Source organism: Mesoplodon densirostris, chromosome 7, assembly GCF_025265405.1.
Source record: "Mesoplodon densirostris isolate mMesDen1 chromosome 7, mMesDen1 primary haplotype, whole genome shotgun sequence".
Taxonomy (NCBI): Eukaryota; Metazoa; Chordata; class Mammalia; order Artiodactyla; family Ziphiidae; genus Mesoplodon; species Mesoplodon densirostris.
The window spans coordinates 101,823,941-101,840,756 of record NC_082667.1 but is presented as its reverse complement, the minus strand read 5'-3'; the positions used below and the strand labels follow the sequence as shown (position 1 = coordinate 101,840,756).

At 38.5% G+C, this 16,816-nt stretch overlaps 1 protein-coding gene and 1 long non-coding RNA gene across 11 annotated transcripts in view; one reads left to right on the top strand and one right to left on the bottom strand.

Moving 5' to 3' along the window:
* The window catches only part of EXPH5 (exophilin 5), a 66,955-nt gene extending 50,679 nt beyond the window's left edge, over positions 1-16,276 (top strand). For 9 of the 10 annotated variants that reach the window (XM_060105601.1, XM_060105600.1, XM_060105598.1 and 6 more), the window contains 2 exons: positions 6,411-6,546; positions 9,283-16,276. In XM_060105601.1, the coding sequence (XP_059961584.1) occupies positions 6,411-6,546; positions 9,283-14,549 (5,403 nt within the window). In that variant the 3' untranslated portion in view covers positions 14,550-16,276. The remainder of the gene's footprint in view (positions 1-6,410; positions 6,547-9,282) is intronic. The other variant, XM_060105599.1, reaches the window with a different exon arrangement.
* On the bottom strand, positions 8,106-12,005 carry LOC132494462 (uncharacterized). Its single transcript, XR_009533067.1, has 3 exons — positions 11,761-12,005; positions 11,373-11,441; positions 8,106-8,576 (listed from the first exon to the last, which is right to left on the bottom strand). It is a non-coding gene; the product is annotated as an uncharacterized LOC132494462 (long non-coding RNA).
* Positions 16,277-16,816: the final 540 nt, after the last annotated feature.

Genomic DNA, 16,816 nt, shown 5'->3' with positions numbered 1-16,816 from the left:
GAAAGAAAGATGGAGTTTTGGAAGGTACCTAAGAGTGCAGGAGGAAGGTAGAGGCATGTCTCAATTGTCTCTCAGAGCTAACCCTCCTTACCCATTTAAGAGCCATGGGGTCTGAAACAACTGAGGAACATAAAAAGAAATGTGAGCACCTAGAAGTTATAAAACAGGAGAGCTAATCTGGAGTACTTGGGATTTGAAAGTCCAGTCTGAGGATTAGTAGATATCCTTCTTTGGCACTCTTAATTGCTGCTTGCCTTAAACCATTTTACTGCTCAGAGCATGTCAATCTAAAAAAGTAAGAACTGGAAATATAAATGAAACTCAAGCCGATGATTGTAGCTCCCAGTTAATAACTATTATAAAAAGTAGGAGAGAGAAAATAATGAAACTATTGTTGAAGACAAGGGTTTTGTATAACATGTAGATCTCCATTATTTATCCATGAAAGTCCTATCCCCTTAACCTGCAGAGAGCTGGAATTTGGCCTTTGATGCCACAGGGATTCTTGCCAAGATTTAAGATAATGAACTTCCTCTCACTTGGTTGGTAGCGTAGCAGGAATGGTACAAGAGGGATTCCAACATTTTGTAGGAGGTTGTACTACATTCTTGGATGACCTTCCATTCAAAGAGAAGGAAGCTGGGACTTCCCTGGGGTCCAGTGGTTAAGACTTCGTGCTCCCAATGCAGGGGGCCCGGGTTCGATCCCTGGTCAGGGAACTTGATCCCATATGCATGCACAACTAAGAGTTTGCATGCCACAACTAAGAGCCTGCATGCCACAACTAAAAGATCCCACGTACCGCAACTAAGACCCAGCACAGCCAAATAAATAAATAAATATTTTTTTTAAAAGAGAGAGAAGGAAGCTGCTATTTATACATATACATCAGGGACTTCCCTCTTGGCGCAGTGGTTAGGAATCTGCCTACCAATGCAGGGGACATGGGTTTGATCCCTGGTCCGGGAAGATCCCACATGCTGCAGAGCAACTAAGCCCATGCGCCGTAACTATTGAGCCTGTGCTCTAGAGCCCGCATGCCACAACTACTGAAGCCCGCGCGCCTAGAGCCCCGTGCTCTGCAACAAAGAGAAGCCACCGCAATGAGAAGCCCGTGCACCACAATGAAGAGTAGCCCCCGCTCACTGCAACTAGAGAAAGCCTGCGCACAGCAACGAAGACTCAATGCAGCCAAAAATAAATAAATAAATATACATTTACATCAGCTTAAAAGAAGCAAAGGGTTTCAGAAAACAAAATTTTTAGAGCTAGAAAGTGTGAAAGAATTTCAGTCTAAAATGGAACCAGAGGATACATTGCGTAAAATGGAAAATCTGACACATGTTCCCTGAGGATGACAAAACTTAAGGACCGAGAAACTGATTTCCCATAAATGCCTGATTTACAGAAAACTGATAATAATATTGGAATTTTCTTAAATGACAGGGAATTGGTCAGGGATTGCCTCCTATCAACCTTGCAAAGTTTTGCTTATGGTTTCCAGAAGCATGAACAAAATTATCCGGGTCAGGTTGGCCTCACAAAATAAGCTGAACTGAGCTTTGTTTGTATGACTGGACTGGTTTTGTCTGCTCAGGAAATTTTCAAAGCTGGTCTCCATTTGTGTGGTTTTTTTAAACATCTTTATTGGAGTATAATTGCTTTACAGTGGTGTGTTAGTTTCTGCTTTATGACAAAGTGAATCAGCTATACATATATATATATCCTCATATCTCCTCCCTCTTGCGTCTCCTTCCCACCCTCCCTATCCCCACTTCAGGTGGTCACAAAGCTCCAAGCTGATCTCCCTGTGCTATGCGGCTGCTTCCCACTAGCTATCTATTTTCCATTTGGTAGTGTATATAAGTCTGTTTTAACAGACTCGAATTGAACTCTCCCCTCTTTACATTCCCTGCCCAAATACAGCCTATCCCAAACCCTCAGCAGACTTGCCTGCAGCTCGCTACAGTTTGTGTGTTCCAAATTGCAAGTCCTCTGCTATTGCTAAATAAACTCATCTCTCGATCTTGCCTCAGTTTACCCTTTTATTTAGGTTGACAAGAGAAGCTTAGAGATCTTCTAGCTCAGAGTTTCTCTCTACTTCAGCACTTCTGACATCTTGGGCTGAATAATTCTTTGCTGTGGGGCCTCTTCTGTGAGCTGTAGGATGTTTAGTGGCATCCTACTAGATGCCAGTAGTTCTCCTCCACTAAATTGTGACAATCAAAACTATCTCCAGAAATTGCCAAATGTTCCATGAGGAGCAAATTGACCCCAGTTGAGAACCATCTCCTTAAAGGCGAGGAATCCAAAATCAAAGTAGCTGCCATCTCTGAGAATAGACAAACTGTATGGCCTTGGCCACTTGGTCACTCCTTATTTCTGAACAGATTCTGACTGGGTCTGCTCTTAGATGATATGCCAGCTCTGTACCCCTAGAAACATACCTCCAATGTGGCATAACCAGACTAGGCTGGTGTGAGCTCCCTAAGACTGGGACTATGCCTGCTCACCTGTGTATCCCCGCTTCCTGGCACAACATGAGTACTCAGAAACTGAAAGAAGAAATGAATGTGTGGTTTTAAGCCACAAGGTGCAATGCTGGATTTGACCTTTGCAGGAAAACAGATGCAGAATAAATTCAAGAACACCTTGAAAAATTAACTTGTTGACTTTATCAAGGCATTTGATAACATCCATGAGCTTCGGCTTCAGTTCCAACAGCTGTTCTACAGGTTTGGCTACCCTAGAAGTTCTCAGATAGTCTGAGGTTACTCTGTGACAGAGGTTTGTTTGTCTAATCATATCAGAATTGCAGATGTTATCAGTAGAGTTAATTGGGGTTTGAAAAATGGCCTTAGTTTGCTCAGCATATTCTGTGTACCATGTTTAAGAATGTAACTGAGACCCTAAAGCCAGCATTTTGAGACTCTGGCCTCTAATCCTGTAGGACACTTTTCTAACTCATTACGCTACAAGCACCTGCAGGAGTCCTCCAGGAAATTCTCTGTAACCACAGAAGACTAGTAATGGCTAACGATGAGGAATTACTAAGTGCTAAACACCATTCTAAAGTGTTTTATAACTATTAATTCATTTAATCCTCGCAGCAACACTGTGAGATGAGTGGTGTTGTTGCGTTGTTGTCTTTTTTTTTCTTTATTCCAAGAAAGAAACTAAGGTACAGAACAGAAACGTTAAGCAACTTGCCCAAAGTTGTACAGCTTTTAAGAGAGAGAACCAGAATTTGGACTTGTTTAGTATTCATGTGCTTAACCATTATGCTTTCCTACCTCAGACATGCTATATTGAGTCAATATTGTAAATATTCAGTGTCTCAATTTCTGTAATAATCTTCACTAAAAATCTTATGTATGTAATTTTCTACCTTGGTATATTGAAAATCAATCCATAACTGTGTGCGTGGAGGGTATGGAATGTTTAAAAGCAAGGCTCCTGTCTTCAGAGAGTTTATGACCTAATTGAAGAAATGTACATTAGTAAAATAAAAATAGAAAGCAGTGTAGTGGAGAAAATAGGATTAGAGATCAGACCATATGAGTGTCAGTAGCCAGTGTCACCTTTTATCATTCCTGTGACTTGAGTAAGGTACTTAACTGAGACTCCGTTTTTTCATCTGCAAAGTGGGAATGAAAATCCCTACCTATTTCACAAGTTTGTTCTAAGGATCAAACGAGAGAAGATATTTTTAAAGTATATTGAAAACTGAATAAATGAGTAATTTTGTTCAAATATAAGATAGTATCAAAAGAGTGTACAAAAATGTATTGGAGAAGTTCAGACGTGGGAAATATTATTGTGGGAAGCATCGTCTTTGAATTCAGTTCAGTAAATATGAGTCAGTCTCTTTATATGCTGATGCTATGCAAGGTGCTCAGGATACAAAGTAGAATACTTTGCTTTCTTAGTTAGTTTAGAATTTGGTCCACTTCCAGGGTTTTATTCATGTGTCGCTGAATCCCTGGTTTCCTAGATCAGAGTGGGGATTAGAATGTGTGAGAGGGTAAGGGAGGAAGGGTAGAAGTCGAGGGATAAAGTAAAAGTGGAGAGAATGTAAACAACTTTGATATGAAATAAAATGTATGATACCAGAGGTGCATAAAGACTACTGTGGTAATTAGTTATTCCTGCAAGAATTGGAGAAGGACTAACAGAGAGGGTGATATAGGAACTGGACTCCGAAGGATGAGCTGATATTTTCCAGAAGAAGAGGAGAAAGAGCAAAGATCAGGAGCAGAGACACAGAGTCCTCAGAAGAAGTGCACAGCATTTTAGAGGACTGTGTGTAGAGAGCTTGGAGCATGGGGGTTAAAGCTAGTTGGGGAAGAAAGGCTTAAATCAAAAATTGGAAAAGGATTTTGACACTATTTTGCTGCACGGAGGTGTTTGGGCCTCATCCTCTAGGCCAGGTATGGGAAATAGGCTTCATCTTTTATGATAACGTTACGGCACAGAATATTCTTTGGAGGAAGATTCGGAGTCCAAGACTGACCCCTGACTGAGGATCTGTGTGTGCTCTGAGCCGCAGAAGGATTTATCTCTCTTAGCCATATAATATCTCCATGTGTTGGAAACATCCTTAATATGTTAGGTGAATAAGGGTGGGCTTGAAGCAGAAGATCTGTGGAGAAATATAAACAGAGGATGTTATATTCACAGTCTCTTGGTAGAAACCCTTCCCGCCTAGAGAGGTTCATCTCTTCACCTGAGTGTTCAGTTCATGTCTTTGCATTTCATTATAAATTCATTATAAAGGAATGTGATCCAGGAGGCCAAAAAGAATGTACTCTGGTCTACATAGAGGAAATCTGAAGTTTATTTGAATGTTGAAATGGTTGGGAGACAATGATGCTTACTATTCTCTTAAATGTATCTACTCTGCACCAACTACCAAAACTGCAGGTTTGGGAAGAATGGGCTTATAAGGTTCATGGCTAATTGTTATTAGCACAAATAAAGACTTGGAGAGACAGTAGGTAGGACACAAAAGAGAACACCTCGATGCACTGTAGATAGAAAAGTGTAACTGTAACTGATCTGATTTTTCAAATGATTAGTTTCTAGTTTTATTACCTCCAATTATATCCCTATAGTTATATTGTGCTTCTAATATTTGTTTACTTCTGAATTTAACATGAGTGTGTTAAATTATATCCAATAACCAATAAATTATCATTGGATTATTTTTTTATGACTATATCTCCTCTGTATGTATTCAATTACAGCTTACCCATAGAACTGAAAATGACAAGTCAATGAAATTTGGACAGGGCTTCTGTAAGAAATTACTGACCTAGATCTTGAGAATGAAAACAAACAGGTATAAAAATACTAGATTATGATGAATGCAAGGATTAAGAGAACCTAGGCTTTAGAATTGGACAGACCTGTGTTGGAGAAGTTAAAAAGCTGGAGCTTTAGAAAGATTAGAGATTTGGCCTTAAGCATTCAAGATGAGATTAAATGTGATAGTGAACATCAAATAAAAAGAGAAAAATTGGGGAAGAGAAGGATTCAAGCAGCAAGAACTGGGTAGAAAGTGAATTGAAAATAAAGCAGTTGGAATGGGAAGTGGCCTTGTGCAGGGATGCAGGCAGGATGAGTTAAAGTGGAGTCATGAGTGGCAGAGCCAGTTTGACAGAGGAAATGCAAATGGAGTTTTGGCAAAAGGAAGTGGAGGTGTGGGAGTGGATAATTCCCCAAGGTTGTAAAGACAAATTAAAACTTAAAAGTAGAGCAGTGATGGATTTAATGAAATCAAGATAAAATTTGCTAGTAAAGAACTCTACATCATTCTCCTAAATCCTATAAAACTAGCAAAGGTTTTAAAAAAAATTATAAGGTCATGCTTTTCAGCGCCTTTTTTTCAGAATGATTAATCAGCTCCTTATGTGTATCTGGGAGGTTCTACCATTCTACATGATTTCCGTGGATAGAAATACTTTTTTTCCCTAAATCCATCAAGTTTACAAATCTTAAGATCCACCACAAGTTTCAGCTAACCGCCTCTTGAGAGAAAATAGGTACAGTGTTAAGAAATCTAAAATTACAGCCACTGGGGCCAGAGATACAACATTCCCCACTCAGGAGAGGTCAATTTCTTTCCTGTTTTCCAGGAACCTCCTTAAGATTTTTGTAGTGCTATGTAAATTTGTAGGAATCTTTTGCAGGGAGAGGCTCATACTAAAAGGAATTAATGTAGGTATGGAGAAGTTTGTGATCACTTGCAAATTGCAAAAGCAACAAAACATTACAACTAGAGAAATAAATGTTAGGAAAATTTATTTGCTGTCTTTAGACTAGGACCTTTAAGCTTGGGACATTTTTGTGGGAACATGTTGGCTGGGGAAGTTCCAGAAATAATATTACATTTTCTATTTTAAAATTAGCAGGCAAAAATATACAATTCACCTCTGGAAAATCAACCCATTGACAGTGCGTTTGTCCCCAAGCCAGCAGGCATGAGGGAGGAAAGTAGCATGCCTCCGTGGGATGCTTCACTGCTAGAGGATGAGTTTTTCCAAGGTAAGTCTATGCATTGAATTGCCTTTGGAATTCCCAGTACTAAAGGAAAGCAAATAATAATTACAGTCTGTATTAAAGTGCTCAAAATGTATCAAACCCTGTACTTCATTTTTGAAGTCCCTCTCGTTTACCTTACCTGAAGAGTATGTGGTTACATGCTATTAACACAAATATTAAAGAATCATTTATTTTTATTTATTTATTTATTTATTTATTTATTTATTTATTGCTGTGTTGGGTCTTTGTTGCTCTGTGCAGGCTTTCTCTAGTTGTGGTGAGCGGGGGCTACTCTTCTTTGCGGTGCGTGGGCTTTTAGGCGTGCGGGCTTCAGTAGTTGTGGCACATGGGCTCAGTAGTTGTGGCTCGTGGGCTCTAGAGCACAGGCTCAGTAGTTGTGGTGCACAGGCTTAGTTGCTCCGCGGCATGTGGGATCTTCTCAGACCAGGGCTCGAACCCATGTCCCCTGCATTGGCAGGCGGATTTGTAACCACTGCACCACCAGGGAAGTCCCTAAAGAATCTTATATTTAAATATAATCTAAGCAAATATTCTTGGATCAAGGCCTGATAAATCTATGGAAAGGTAATAATGTTTAATATTTAAACTCAGGTAAAAAGGAAAAAATATGTCTTTAGGAAATATATCTATAAAGTTTACTGACCTTAATAGACTTATATTGTTCCTGATTAGGACCTGAATGCACTGTGATGAAATCTGATTGTTGTTAAACAATTAACCTTGTACAATAGATGACAATAAAGACTAAAACAGGTTCCAAAAGTACTATATACACATGGACCTTATTATACAAGCATAGCTCACCTTGACATAGTTTATTCTATATAAAATAAGCTTAGCCATTTGAAAAGTGAAGTCTGAAATCATTCACTAGCTTCACCTTGAGGAACTAAATTCAATTTGCAAGGGCAATGATGTCACCTCAGCCCTATAGTTAGGACAGGTGGTGTGATCATTGAGAGACATCCAGCTGGTTGGTTAACAACTTTCAGTAAGATGGTTACTGGCGGAGAACTTGCTTCAGAGAAAAGAGACCCAGAGGAAAACTTCTGTTCCAAAACAAAGGTTTTGCTAGTAGAGGAGAGCTACTTTTTATGAAATGAAAAAAAAAAAAAATGACTTGACCTCTCTGAAAATAAAAAGGAGAAGCAGAACAGGAATTTTTTTGACCTCAAGAGTAGTGAGTCAAATAGCAGTACTAATTTGGGAATCAAAGTGACTTTGAATAATTTAAAGTCCCGTGATACTGATGTTAAGAGTGGTTATCTCTGGGAAGAAGGACTCCAGGTGATTTTACCTCTTTTGTTATACTTTCCTGTATTTACCATACATTGCTTTTGTAGTCAGCAAAAGACTTTATTTAAGGAGGAAGAAAAAACTATGAACAGCTTGAAAGGGAAAACAGAAATCAAAGAGATTTCATTATAATTTGCTTTAAAGACAGATTTATGTAGTTTTCTTTTCTTTTTGCCCTGCCTTATATTTTGGCATTGCTTGATTATTTTATTTGTGGATGTAGGAAATAAATTATTTCAGGGACAGGAGAAAAATAATTTTTTTCATTAAAACGTTGAGGAATGTTTACCCTGAAGTATTCCTTAGTTACAGATCTTTAATGCTCAAGACTAGTTCCTTTGCTGCCTATGCGAACTTAATAGTACCAACTTACAAATAAAATAGCATAGAGAAAATTCAGAGCAGATATCAAAAACCCCTTCAGCAACTGTCCTAACATAATTGGTATATTATAAGTACGTCTCACTTACATTCACTCAGATACCGATATACCTCACTTTCCCTGTCATTGAAGAGTTAAAATTACATTTTTTTTTTCTTGCTGTCCGTGGGCCTCTCCCGTTGTGGAGCACAGGCTCCAGACGCACAGGCTCAGAGGCCATGGCTCACGGGCCTAGCCGCTCCGCGGCATGTGGGATCTTCCCGGACCGGGGCACAAACCCATGTCCTCTGCATCGGCAGGCGGACTCTCAACCACTGCGCCACAAGGGAAGCCCCTAAAATTACAATTTTTAATGACAAATGTTAATTAACCAAAGAGAGCGCACCATTTTATGTAACTCAGAAGGATAGATTTCTGTAAACCAAAAAGTTCTTCAGCAATTTTAATAATCCCATAACTTATTTCTCATGTCAGATTTTATTTTTTTAATGAACATTTCTTCAAAAAATACACAATTTACTCATATTTATTGTAACATGAATATGATAAAATATATCTATTACCATCCAAATAAGTATGTTAATAAATTGGATGCTCAACTTTTGGCAGTAATGTGCAACTAAGTACAACTAAGAACTCATGTTATTTATAGACTTTCATATCTTTTACAATCCCCTGAGGTAAACATAATTGGAAACATTATAGCTACCTAGTGACACAAAAGATTCACTAGAAACCATGATTAAAATTTATGGTTAGGGGAAAAAATGTTGCTTTTATGTTCTTAAGGCATTTTGGAAGGTCAACTTTGAAAATGTGTGATTTGAAAAAGTGTGAAAATGAAAAAGAAACTTCCATTACAGGCTTGTAAAAGTCAAACTATCTTAAAGACATAATCAAAATTAATGTCATAACATTTATGGTGACATGATCTAAAAATTATAAGGGATTATGTTTCTTTAAGCAGAGACTTCAACAACTCAAAATATTATTAGACTGTAAAATCTTATGCAAAAAAATGATGCATATTTTCCTTTTAGTTTTAGATGATTTGGATGGAAAACTGGCTCAGGAACAGTCTCCAAGCTCACTGAATGCCAGAACACCTCTCAACTATGGATCAAGAACACAGTTCAGTCGTTTTTACTCCAGTGGGAATAAACACCGTAATATCACAGCAAGGCACAAAAATTGCTGTAATGAAACTTCTAATATGTCTATCTATGATGTCTTAAGACCAGGAACCCCTAAGGAAGGTTTTAAAACCTTTTCTCCTAGAACAAGGACAATCTGTGATATGTACAGGACAAGGGAACCCAGAGTCCTAAAAGAAGATTATGTGCAAAAGAATATTTTTGGTAGTATTTCTCTGTATTTTGACAGCAGACAACAATCAGTCTCACCAGCTACAGGGTATTTCACAGCAAGAAGCTTACCTTTTTCAGCCACAACTCAGAACAAGACTGGGTTTATACCACCAAGCCACCAACAGAGCCCAAAGAGAACTCCTTTATCATCTATTATATGGAATAAATCAGATTCCTCTAGAGATAGGCAGAACCAGGAAGAGTTCCTGAGGGCACCATCACCAACGGAAACTGACCTTGCTGACCAGTATATGTATCCCAGGTGTTTTCAGGAGGATAGGAGATATGAATTTTACCATCCACAGAGTGTTCACCAAAGTGTTGGTTTAAATGCCCCCATGAATAATGCAATGAGTGCTGACCCATATGAGAACTCAGAGAATATGCCATTCTACCATGAAGATAACCCATTTACTAGGTCTTTCCTTAGCAATACCTCTGGATGGAGCAGGGAACAGAGATTTGGACAAAGTCCTTTTTGGGGCCAACAGGAAGAACATTCTTCCTGGTCTGACTTTCATCAAAGCAGGAAACCATTCACTTCTTCTGACAGAGACTTTGAAATGATCTCCATTGAAGCAAATAGTGCATTGTCAGCTGGTCATTTTCATAGTGTTCCTTCTCAACACTGGGGGTCATTTTCTCCTAGGTACAGGACAAGTATTTCCAGAAACCAAGAGAAGCCACATGCCTCACAGTTTGATTCTCAGGCATCCACACTGGAGAGCATGGAGGTGTCACAAGTTAATAGGAACCAGTCTACACATTTCAGTGCACCAAATGTTTGCCCCATGTCTGGTTCAAGCTATCATATCAACTCTGGTGGGTTAGAATATCAACAGGACAGTTCTCCTATGGAACTACAAATAAACAAAGAACCTTACTCATTTGGAATTGCTCAAACTCTAGCATCCTCATTCAAAACTACCTTCCCACAGATTCCTGATGGGAATTCCAGAGAGAATCCTCAGAGTCCCAACTTTCAGAATCCCACAGTCACTTTGCAGAAAATTAAGCCTGCTTCTCTTCCAATCAGAAACTATACAGAAGTCACTGGGACCAACAGTGATTCAGTTGATTCTCCACCTCTGACTGAAAGCCAACCCACTATCTTGGTCACAGAAGTGAATAATGAGAAAGACTTGAATGGATCTGTTTTGGAAAAAAACAAACAACTAAACAAGATAGACCAGACAAACATGACAGGTGAAATACCCCAACTTGTTTCACAGACAGTAATTTCTAACCCTTTACCTGATTTTCAAAATCTCCTCTCCCAGGACTCAGCCAAGAGCAACACATTTGTTTCTAATGCATCTATAACAATAAGATCAAAAAGTTTGCCTGGAGTCATCTCCAGGAGAGATATCTCCAAAATTCATAAAGCCAATGAACTTAAAAAATATACGAGTTATACTGGGAACAGAAAACTTGGCTCAGCAACTTCCCTTCCTTTCATTCAGAAAAGCAGAACAACATCACCTTTTCTCAGCCCAAATCAAGGTTGTCACCAGGAATTAACAGGAAGAAATAAAGATATTTCAAACATTGTTAAAAATAACCACAGGAGTCCTGAACGTACTGATAATCAAAATGCACAGTCTCCAGAAGAGCCTACTGTTTTAGATACCAAGGAAGAACCATGTACCACAACTTACTCTACCAACTGTAGCAAGTCACCTGCCGACCACAATATGCCATGTGATTCTTTAGATCTGTCATCAGGTACACTACCAGATTCCTCACCATCAAATGATTCTTACCTTGATGCTCTGGTGATTCCTTCTACTACAGGGTTCTCCTGGGGTTGTCCTTCAAGCAAAGATCTATCTCTGGGAGAAAGAGAAGAAAAAGACAATGATTGCAAGAACCAAAATAGTCAGTTTTCCCTAAGCCTCTCAGAAAACCAGAAGAGTAATGTTAATTGTATGCCTGTACATAATGAAGTGGTTGATGTTGTCAAATGCCATTCACATCCTCCTTTCAGGGATGGAAAGGGAAAAGGAAAAATAAGACAACGTATATCCTATACCGAAAAATTAAGCAAAATGGAAAGTAGATCAATACCTACAAGTGACAGCAGTAACCTCATTGAGGAAACTGAAAGCAGTTCCAAGCCTCCTGAGCTTCACACAATTTATTGTACCTTACCAAGAAAATCAGCCAGTTTTCTCATCAATGACAGGAAGTCTGAAAGTAAGATAGTTCCTTCTTCGTTTAGGAATGAGCCACTTGCATTCCAAATCAAAAATGATGCGGAAGATCCAGTAGGGAAGTACACATCAAACAAATTCAGTCCCAGTTCTTGTGAGTCAGAGAGCAAATATTCCGGAGTAGTTTCAGACTCAGGGTTTCCATATGCCTCAACTGGAAGAGATGAAAGAGAAAAAGGTTTAGTCTCAGATACAGATGCTTCTACTATAACACTAAAGCCTTGGGAGAGACTCATTAACCCTCTGGGAAGTGACTCATCTGTTTGGGAGTGTTCTTTCAGCAAAAGACACCACCAGAAGGAATACTTTCAAGAATGCACTGAAAAGAATGGTAGAATTTCTGCCTCCAGGACAGGTATATTTTCCCATCCAAATGAACACCCTTTACCTTTTTCTGCAGATTTGTCAGGCAAAGAAGGTGGGAAAACCTTACATAAATTTAAGACTACTAGTATGTTTTCTGTTTCTGGTGATGAAGATAATGTGAAATGTCTTGAGGTGATTTCAATATATTATACTCTACCAAGGAAACACAGAAAAAAGTTCTGTAACCTTCAAAAGTATACACAAAATATCGATTCACTTACAGAATCAACTAAAGTGGGGACTAAAACATCTAATGCTTTAGAAAAAGACAAACTAAATTGTTCTACACAAGAGCAGTCAGGAACACCTTCATCTAAAGATCTAAAGATGCAGGTCAGCTCTGTTCAGGAGAATAGCCATCTTTCTCACACCACTGAAAACATGACTGGTTTACAATTACCAAGTTTTGGGTCCTCAGAACCTACATTACAGGAAATTGCCTCTATTGAAGCAGATGTTTCTCTTCATAAAGGAGAACCTAAATCTAGAGAGATTTCCCCACACAACTTAGCTAAAACACCTTTATGTGATTCACAAAGCAAGAAAGAGAAAGGGAAAATATTGCGAAGTGAAACCCTGTATACTTCACTAATGCTTCAGGGAAAAAAAGTTACAGGAGAGGAATCTGAAAATTGTCAGCAATCCACTAAATCAGGTAACAGTGGTTTTTCTAACCTCCCAGCCCATTCAGAAGAGAATGTTGAAAATTCCCAAATCATTGGAAGTTCTGGGGAGTGTACAAGTAGTGCTGTAGCCATTACAGCTACTGGAAGTCTTCAGAAAGATATAACAGGCATAGTTATAGATGATAGCTCCAATGGATTGCAGCCTGGGGAAGTAAGAGGGGAAATGAGAAAAGATTTCCCAAAAAACCCTGATAAACCACTTTCTGACTCAGAAAGCCAAGTCTTTGCTCTTACTCCATTCTTGCATAAACTACAGCTTGATGAGAAGACTTGTTCAAGTGAACAAGATTCAGACAGTTTGCAGTCTGAACCCAGAGAACTACCTCAAAGAAGTCAGGAGGTAAATATGACAGAGAGCAAGGCTAAAGATGAAATGCAGGAGTTGGCATGGAATCAACCTTCACTTCCTGAAGGAAGTAATAAAAGTAAAAAAAGCTTGGATGACCTAGAAAAAGGGGAAAACAGATCTTCAGTTAAACACAGATTGGCAGTTATGTCCAAAGCAAGCAGAAAATTTCCAGCTGAAAATTTATACCCCAGAAGACATGTAACTACTATCTTTCCTCAAAGTGGGAACAGTTCTGGCTTTAGCACCTTATCCCTTGGCACACCAGAGTGCAACCCACACTCCCCTGTGCCTACGTTAAAGTCCACAGAATCCACAGATGAAAGCAGGTTAAGTAATGATGGAGTAAATGTGGAGAAATCCGAGGACCCTCTCCAGGTTACTGCAATAACCAACAGAGAAACTTCTACACACTTAAGCAATCAGAAGTCTAACAATATTTCACAGCCACATCATAATGAGTTTAAAAAAATCTCAGAATCACAACTAAAGTATGAGAATTCTAAGAATGTAACAGTAGCTCAGATTTTGGAAGGAGAGTCAGAAGCCCTGGCCCAACCCTCATTGATCAGCCTCAGGGAAGCAGACTTCCCTGACCATCAGAGGGGGCTAAACCCTCCTTTTCAATTGGAGCCTGCAGAGAAATCTACAGTAAGCATGCCACTGGCCAGTTTTCAGCAACAACAAAGGAGTGCTTCATCTCTGGAGTGGGAACCTGAGCCACACCCCTATCGTTCAAAGAGTTTAAAAAGCATCAATGTGCACGGTGCTCTACTACGAAAAAGTCATCCTCCAAAAGTCAGAGAGCGTTATTTTTCTGAAAGTACTTCTATTGACAATGCCCTGAGTCAACTGACTCTTGGGAATGAATTCTCTAACAACAGTGGGTACAGTCGAAGATTCAAATCTTTTTCTGAACTTCCCTCCTGTGATGAAAATGAAAGTTGGGCTTTGTACAACAGCAGGCCAAAAATGGGTCCTAGGTCTGCAACATCTATATCCAGACCTATTGACTATGGGATATTTGGGAAAGAACAGCAGCTGGCTTTCTTGGAGAATGTAAAGAGGTCACTCACACAAGGAAGATTATGGAAACCAAGTTTTCTTAAGAACCCTGGCTTCCTGAAAGATGATGTAGTTAACCCTTCTAACCCAACAAAGTCATCAAGTTCTAATTCTCCTAGTAAGCAGATGCCAGAAGATGGCTCATCTCTAAGTGCACCACTTAATATCTATGAAGATGATCCAGTAGACTCAGATTGTGACACAGACACAACCACGGATGATGAATACTACCTGGATGAAAATGACAAAGAGTCAGAATTGTGAGGCTTTTTCTATAAAATGTATAATGTTTTCACCAAAAGTTTGTAATGTAAGTAAAGTGCAAATATGTATGTCTACGGAAAGTACAGACATTAGAAAAAAAAAAATCTAGTCTGGGCAGTTCCTGCTCTGAAACAATCCAAATTCTCTTTTTTTTCCCCCTCCACACCCTATATATAGACTTCCTGAATTCTAGAGCAATGAATTCTTGTTTAGAGGGATTCTCTGCTGTTTTCTTCCTCTGTATATACCCTTGGCCTTCTGCCACTCAGCCCAAACTTAATCTCTAATTCACTGTCCAGTTTTGGTTTTCTGCTCTATTTTCCCCCTAACTTTCTTATACCTTTCATGGTGATTTACAACTTTAATATCCCAGCACAACAGCAAAACGAAGATTTGAATCTTCGACTGTACCCACTGTGGTCTTGCCTCTTCAATACCTTATATTCATAGCATTAAATAAAATGTAGAGTGATAACAATGGAGTAAGTATTATTATCCTGTCTGACTCATCAATATTTAGGAGGTTTAGAGTTTGGGTTTTTTTGGGTTTTTTTTCTTTTGAACAAAGATAAGGGCATATCTATAAGGACATCCTGTTTTATCCATAGTGGAGCCAGGGAGACACATATTTGAAGTGCTTGTTGAGATAATAGGTGAAGAGGTGAATCCCTAGTAAGCCAAAGAACATTAATACTCCTAGGAGTTCCTTTGAAATAGTTTATAGGATGGTACAGAGGGTGGCTTTGCCACAGAATTTCTGCTTAGGAAGGGAACATAACTGAGGGGTAGAGATAAGCATGCATCCCTTCATGAGACTGACATCCTTACTGCAGCTCTCTCAGCAACTGTTCCTTTTTTTTTCCATTTCTCCAGAACCATCCATTTAAATTTTTTCTTTATTTGCAGGATAGAACACTTTTTTCCATGTGAGACATTTTAGTTGCAAGTGGTAGCCTTGGTCAAGTCCCTAAAGTACTACCAAGTCAGATCTGACACCTTGGGGTTCGCAGGCTTCTTTGCCAGATCATTTACCAGACCTTGGAAATTAGAAGGCAGAACTTCTAAGGGCTCGTCACTATGATTCCTTCAGTAATTTATCTAGACTAAATAACTTGTCACACCCACTGATAACTTGGCTTTCCTAACTCTTTATTTGCCATGAGGAATTTTTGGGGTTTTCTCTCCTCCTAATCAGCATAAAGACCAATAAATAGGTGGCAGTGAAGCTAATCTGCTAGAACTACAGAAATCATGCCATCCTGGATCTTAGTACTGTGAGGGTCAGCATGAATGGATTTCATCTTGTTTGGTTTATATTTGCTTCCTGGCCTCATTTTAGTTTCCATTTTTCTCACCTAGTCTGTTTCATCCATATAAATTAAGGATAATGATAGGTATTGGGGAAGTATACAGAAATTTGGAACTGATAGAAATGCTAGGGAGGACTATATTATTATTATCGTCCTAACCATTGCCTTGCCTAGAAGCAAAATGCCACAGCTAGTTTGCATTGTTCTCATGAAACTCAAAACTAAGGAAAATGAGGTAATTACATGAAAGCTATTTCTTCAATCTATAAATTGTCTTAAACTTCAAGCTCTGGCCAATCCTGACCTCAAAGAGACTGACAGTAGAATTCTAAATCAACTGTTCTAAACGTTTCCATTTAAATTTGTATGGTGAAGAATAAATAACAGTTTATTCTTTGTTTCATGTATGTTTGTAAATTCTACCTTTTTCTATTTATCTGATTATTTAAATAAAATTCATAAACCATGAACTATGTTTTCTATTTAATTTTAAAATATTCGAAGTTAATATTTTAATATTAAGATTCTTGGTTTTTTAAATGATCATTTACCGATCCATTTCAGTAAATATTCTGAGTCTACACGTATGTTACAAAAGGTGAGATGAAGTTAGCTTATTTTTCACTGAATTTAGCCTATATCAACAGTTAGGTAAGTTAAGGTCAGGCTAAACAACTGCTTCGGGACCCTGCTTCTCTGTACTAGAATCTACCATCTGAATTCAAAGGTCATTGATGGCCAATGCTCACTTGCACTATTTGTAATGTTTGCTTGTTGGTCTGGCTCAAAAGTCAAGCAAACAGAAAATTCATGAAAATAACACCTTCTATAATTTTATACCTTTATAAAACACTTCGTTAAAGAAGTATAGCAAATGTCTATGTATTTTAACATACAAACTGCTGCTTTTTAATATTCATTTTTGGTATAGCTATAGTAATTTATAATAGTCATTTT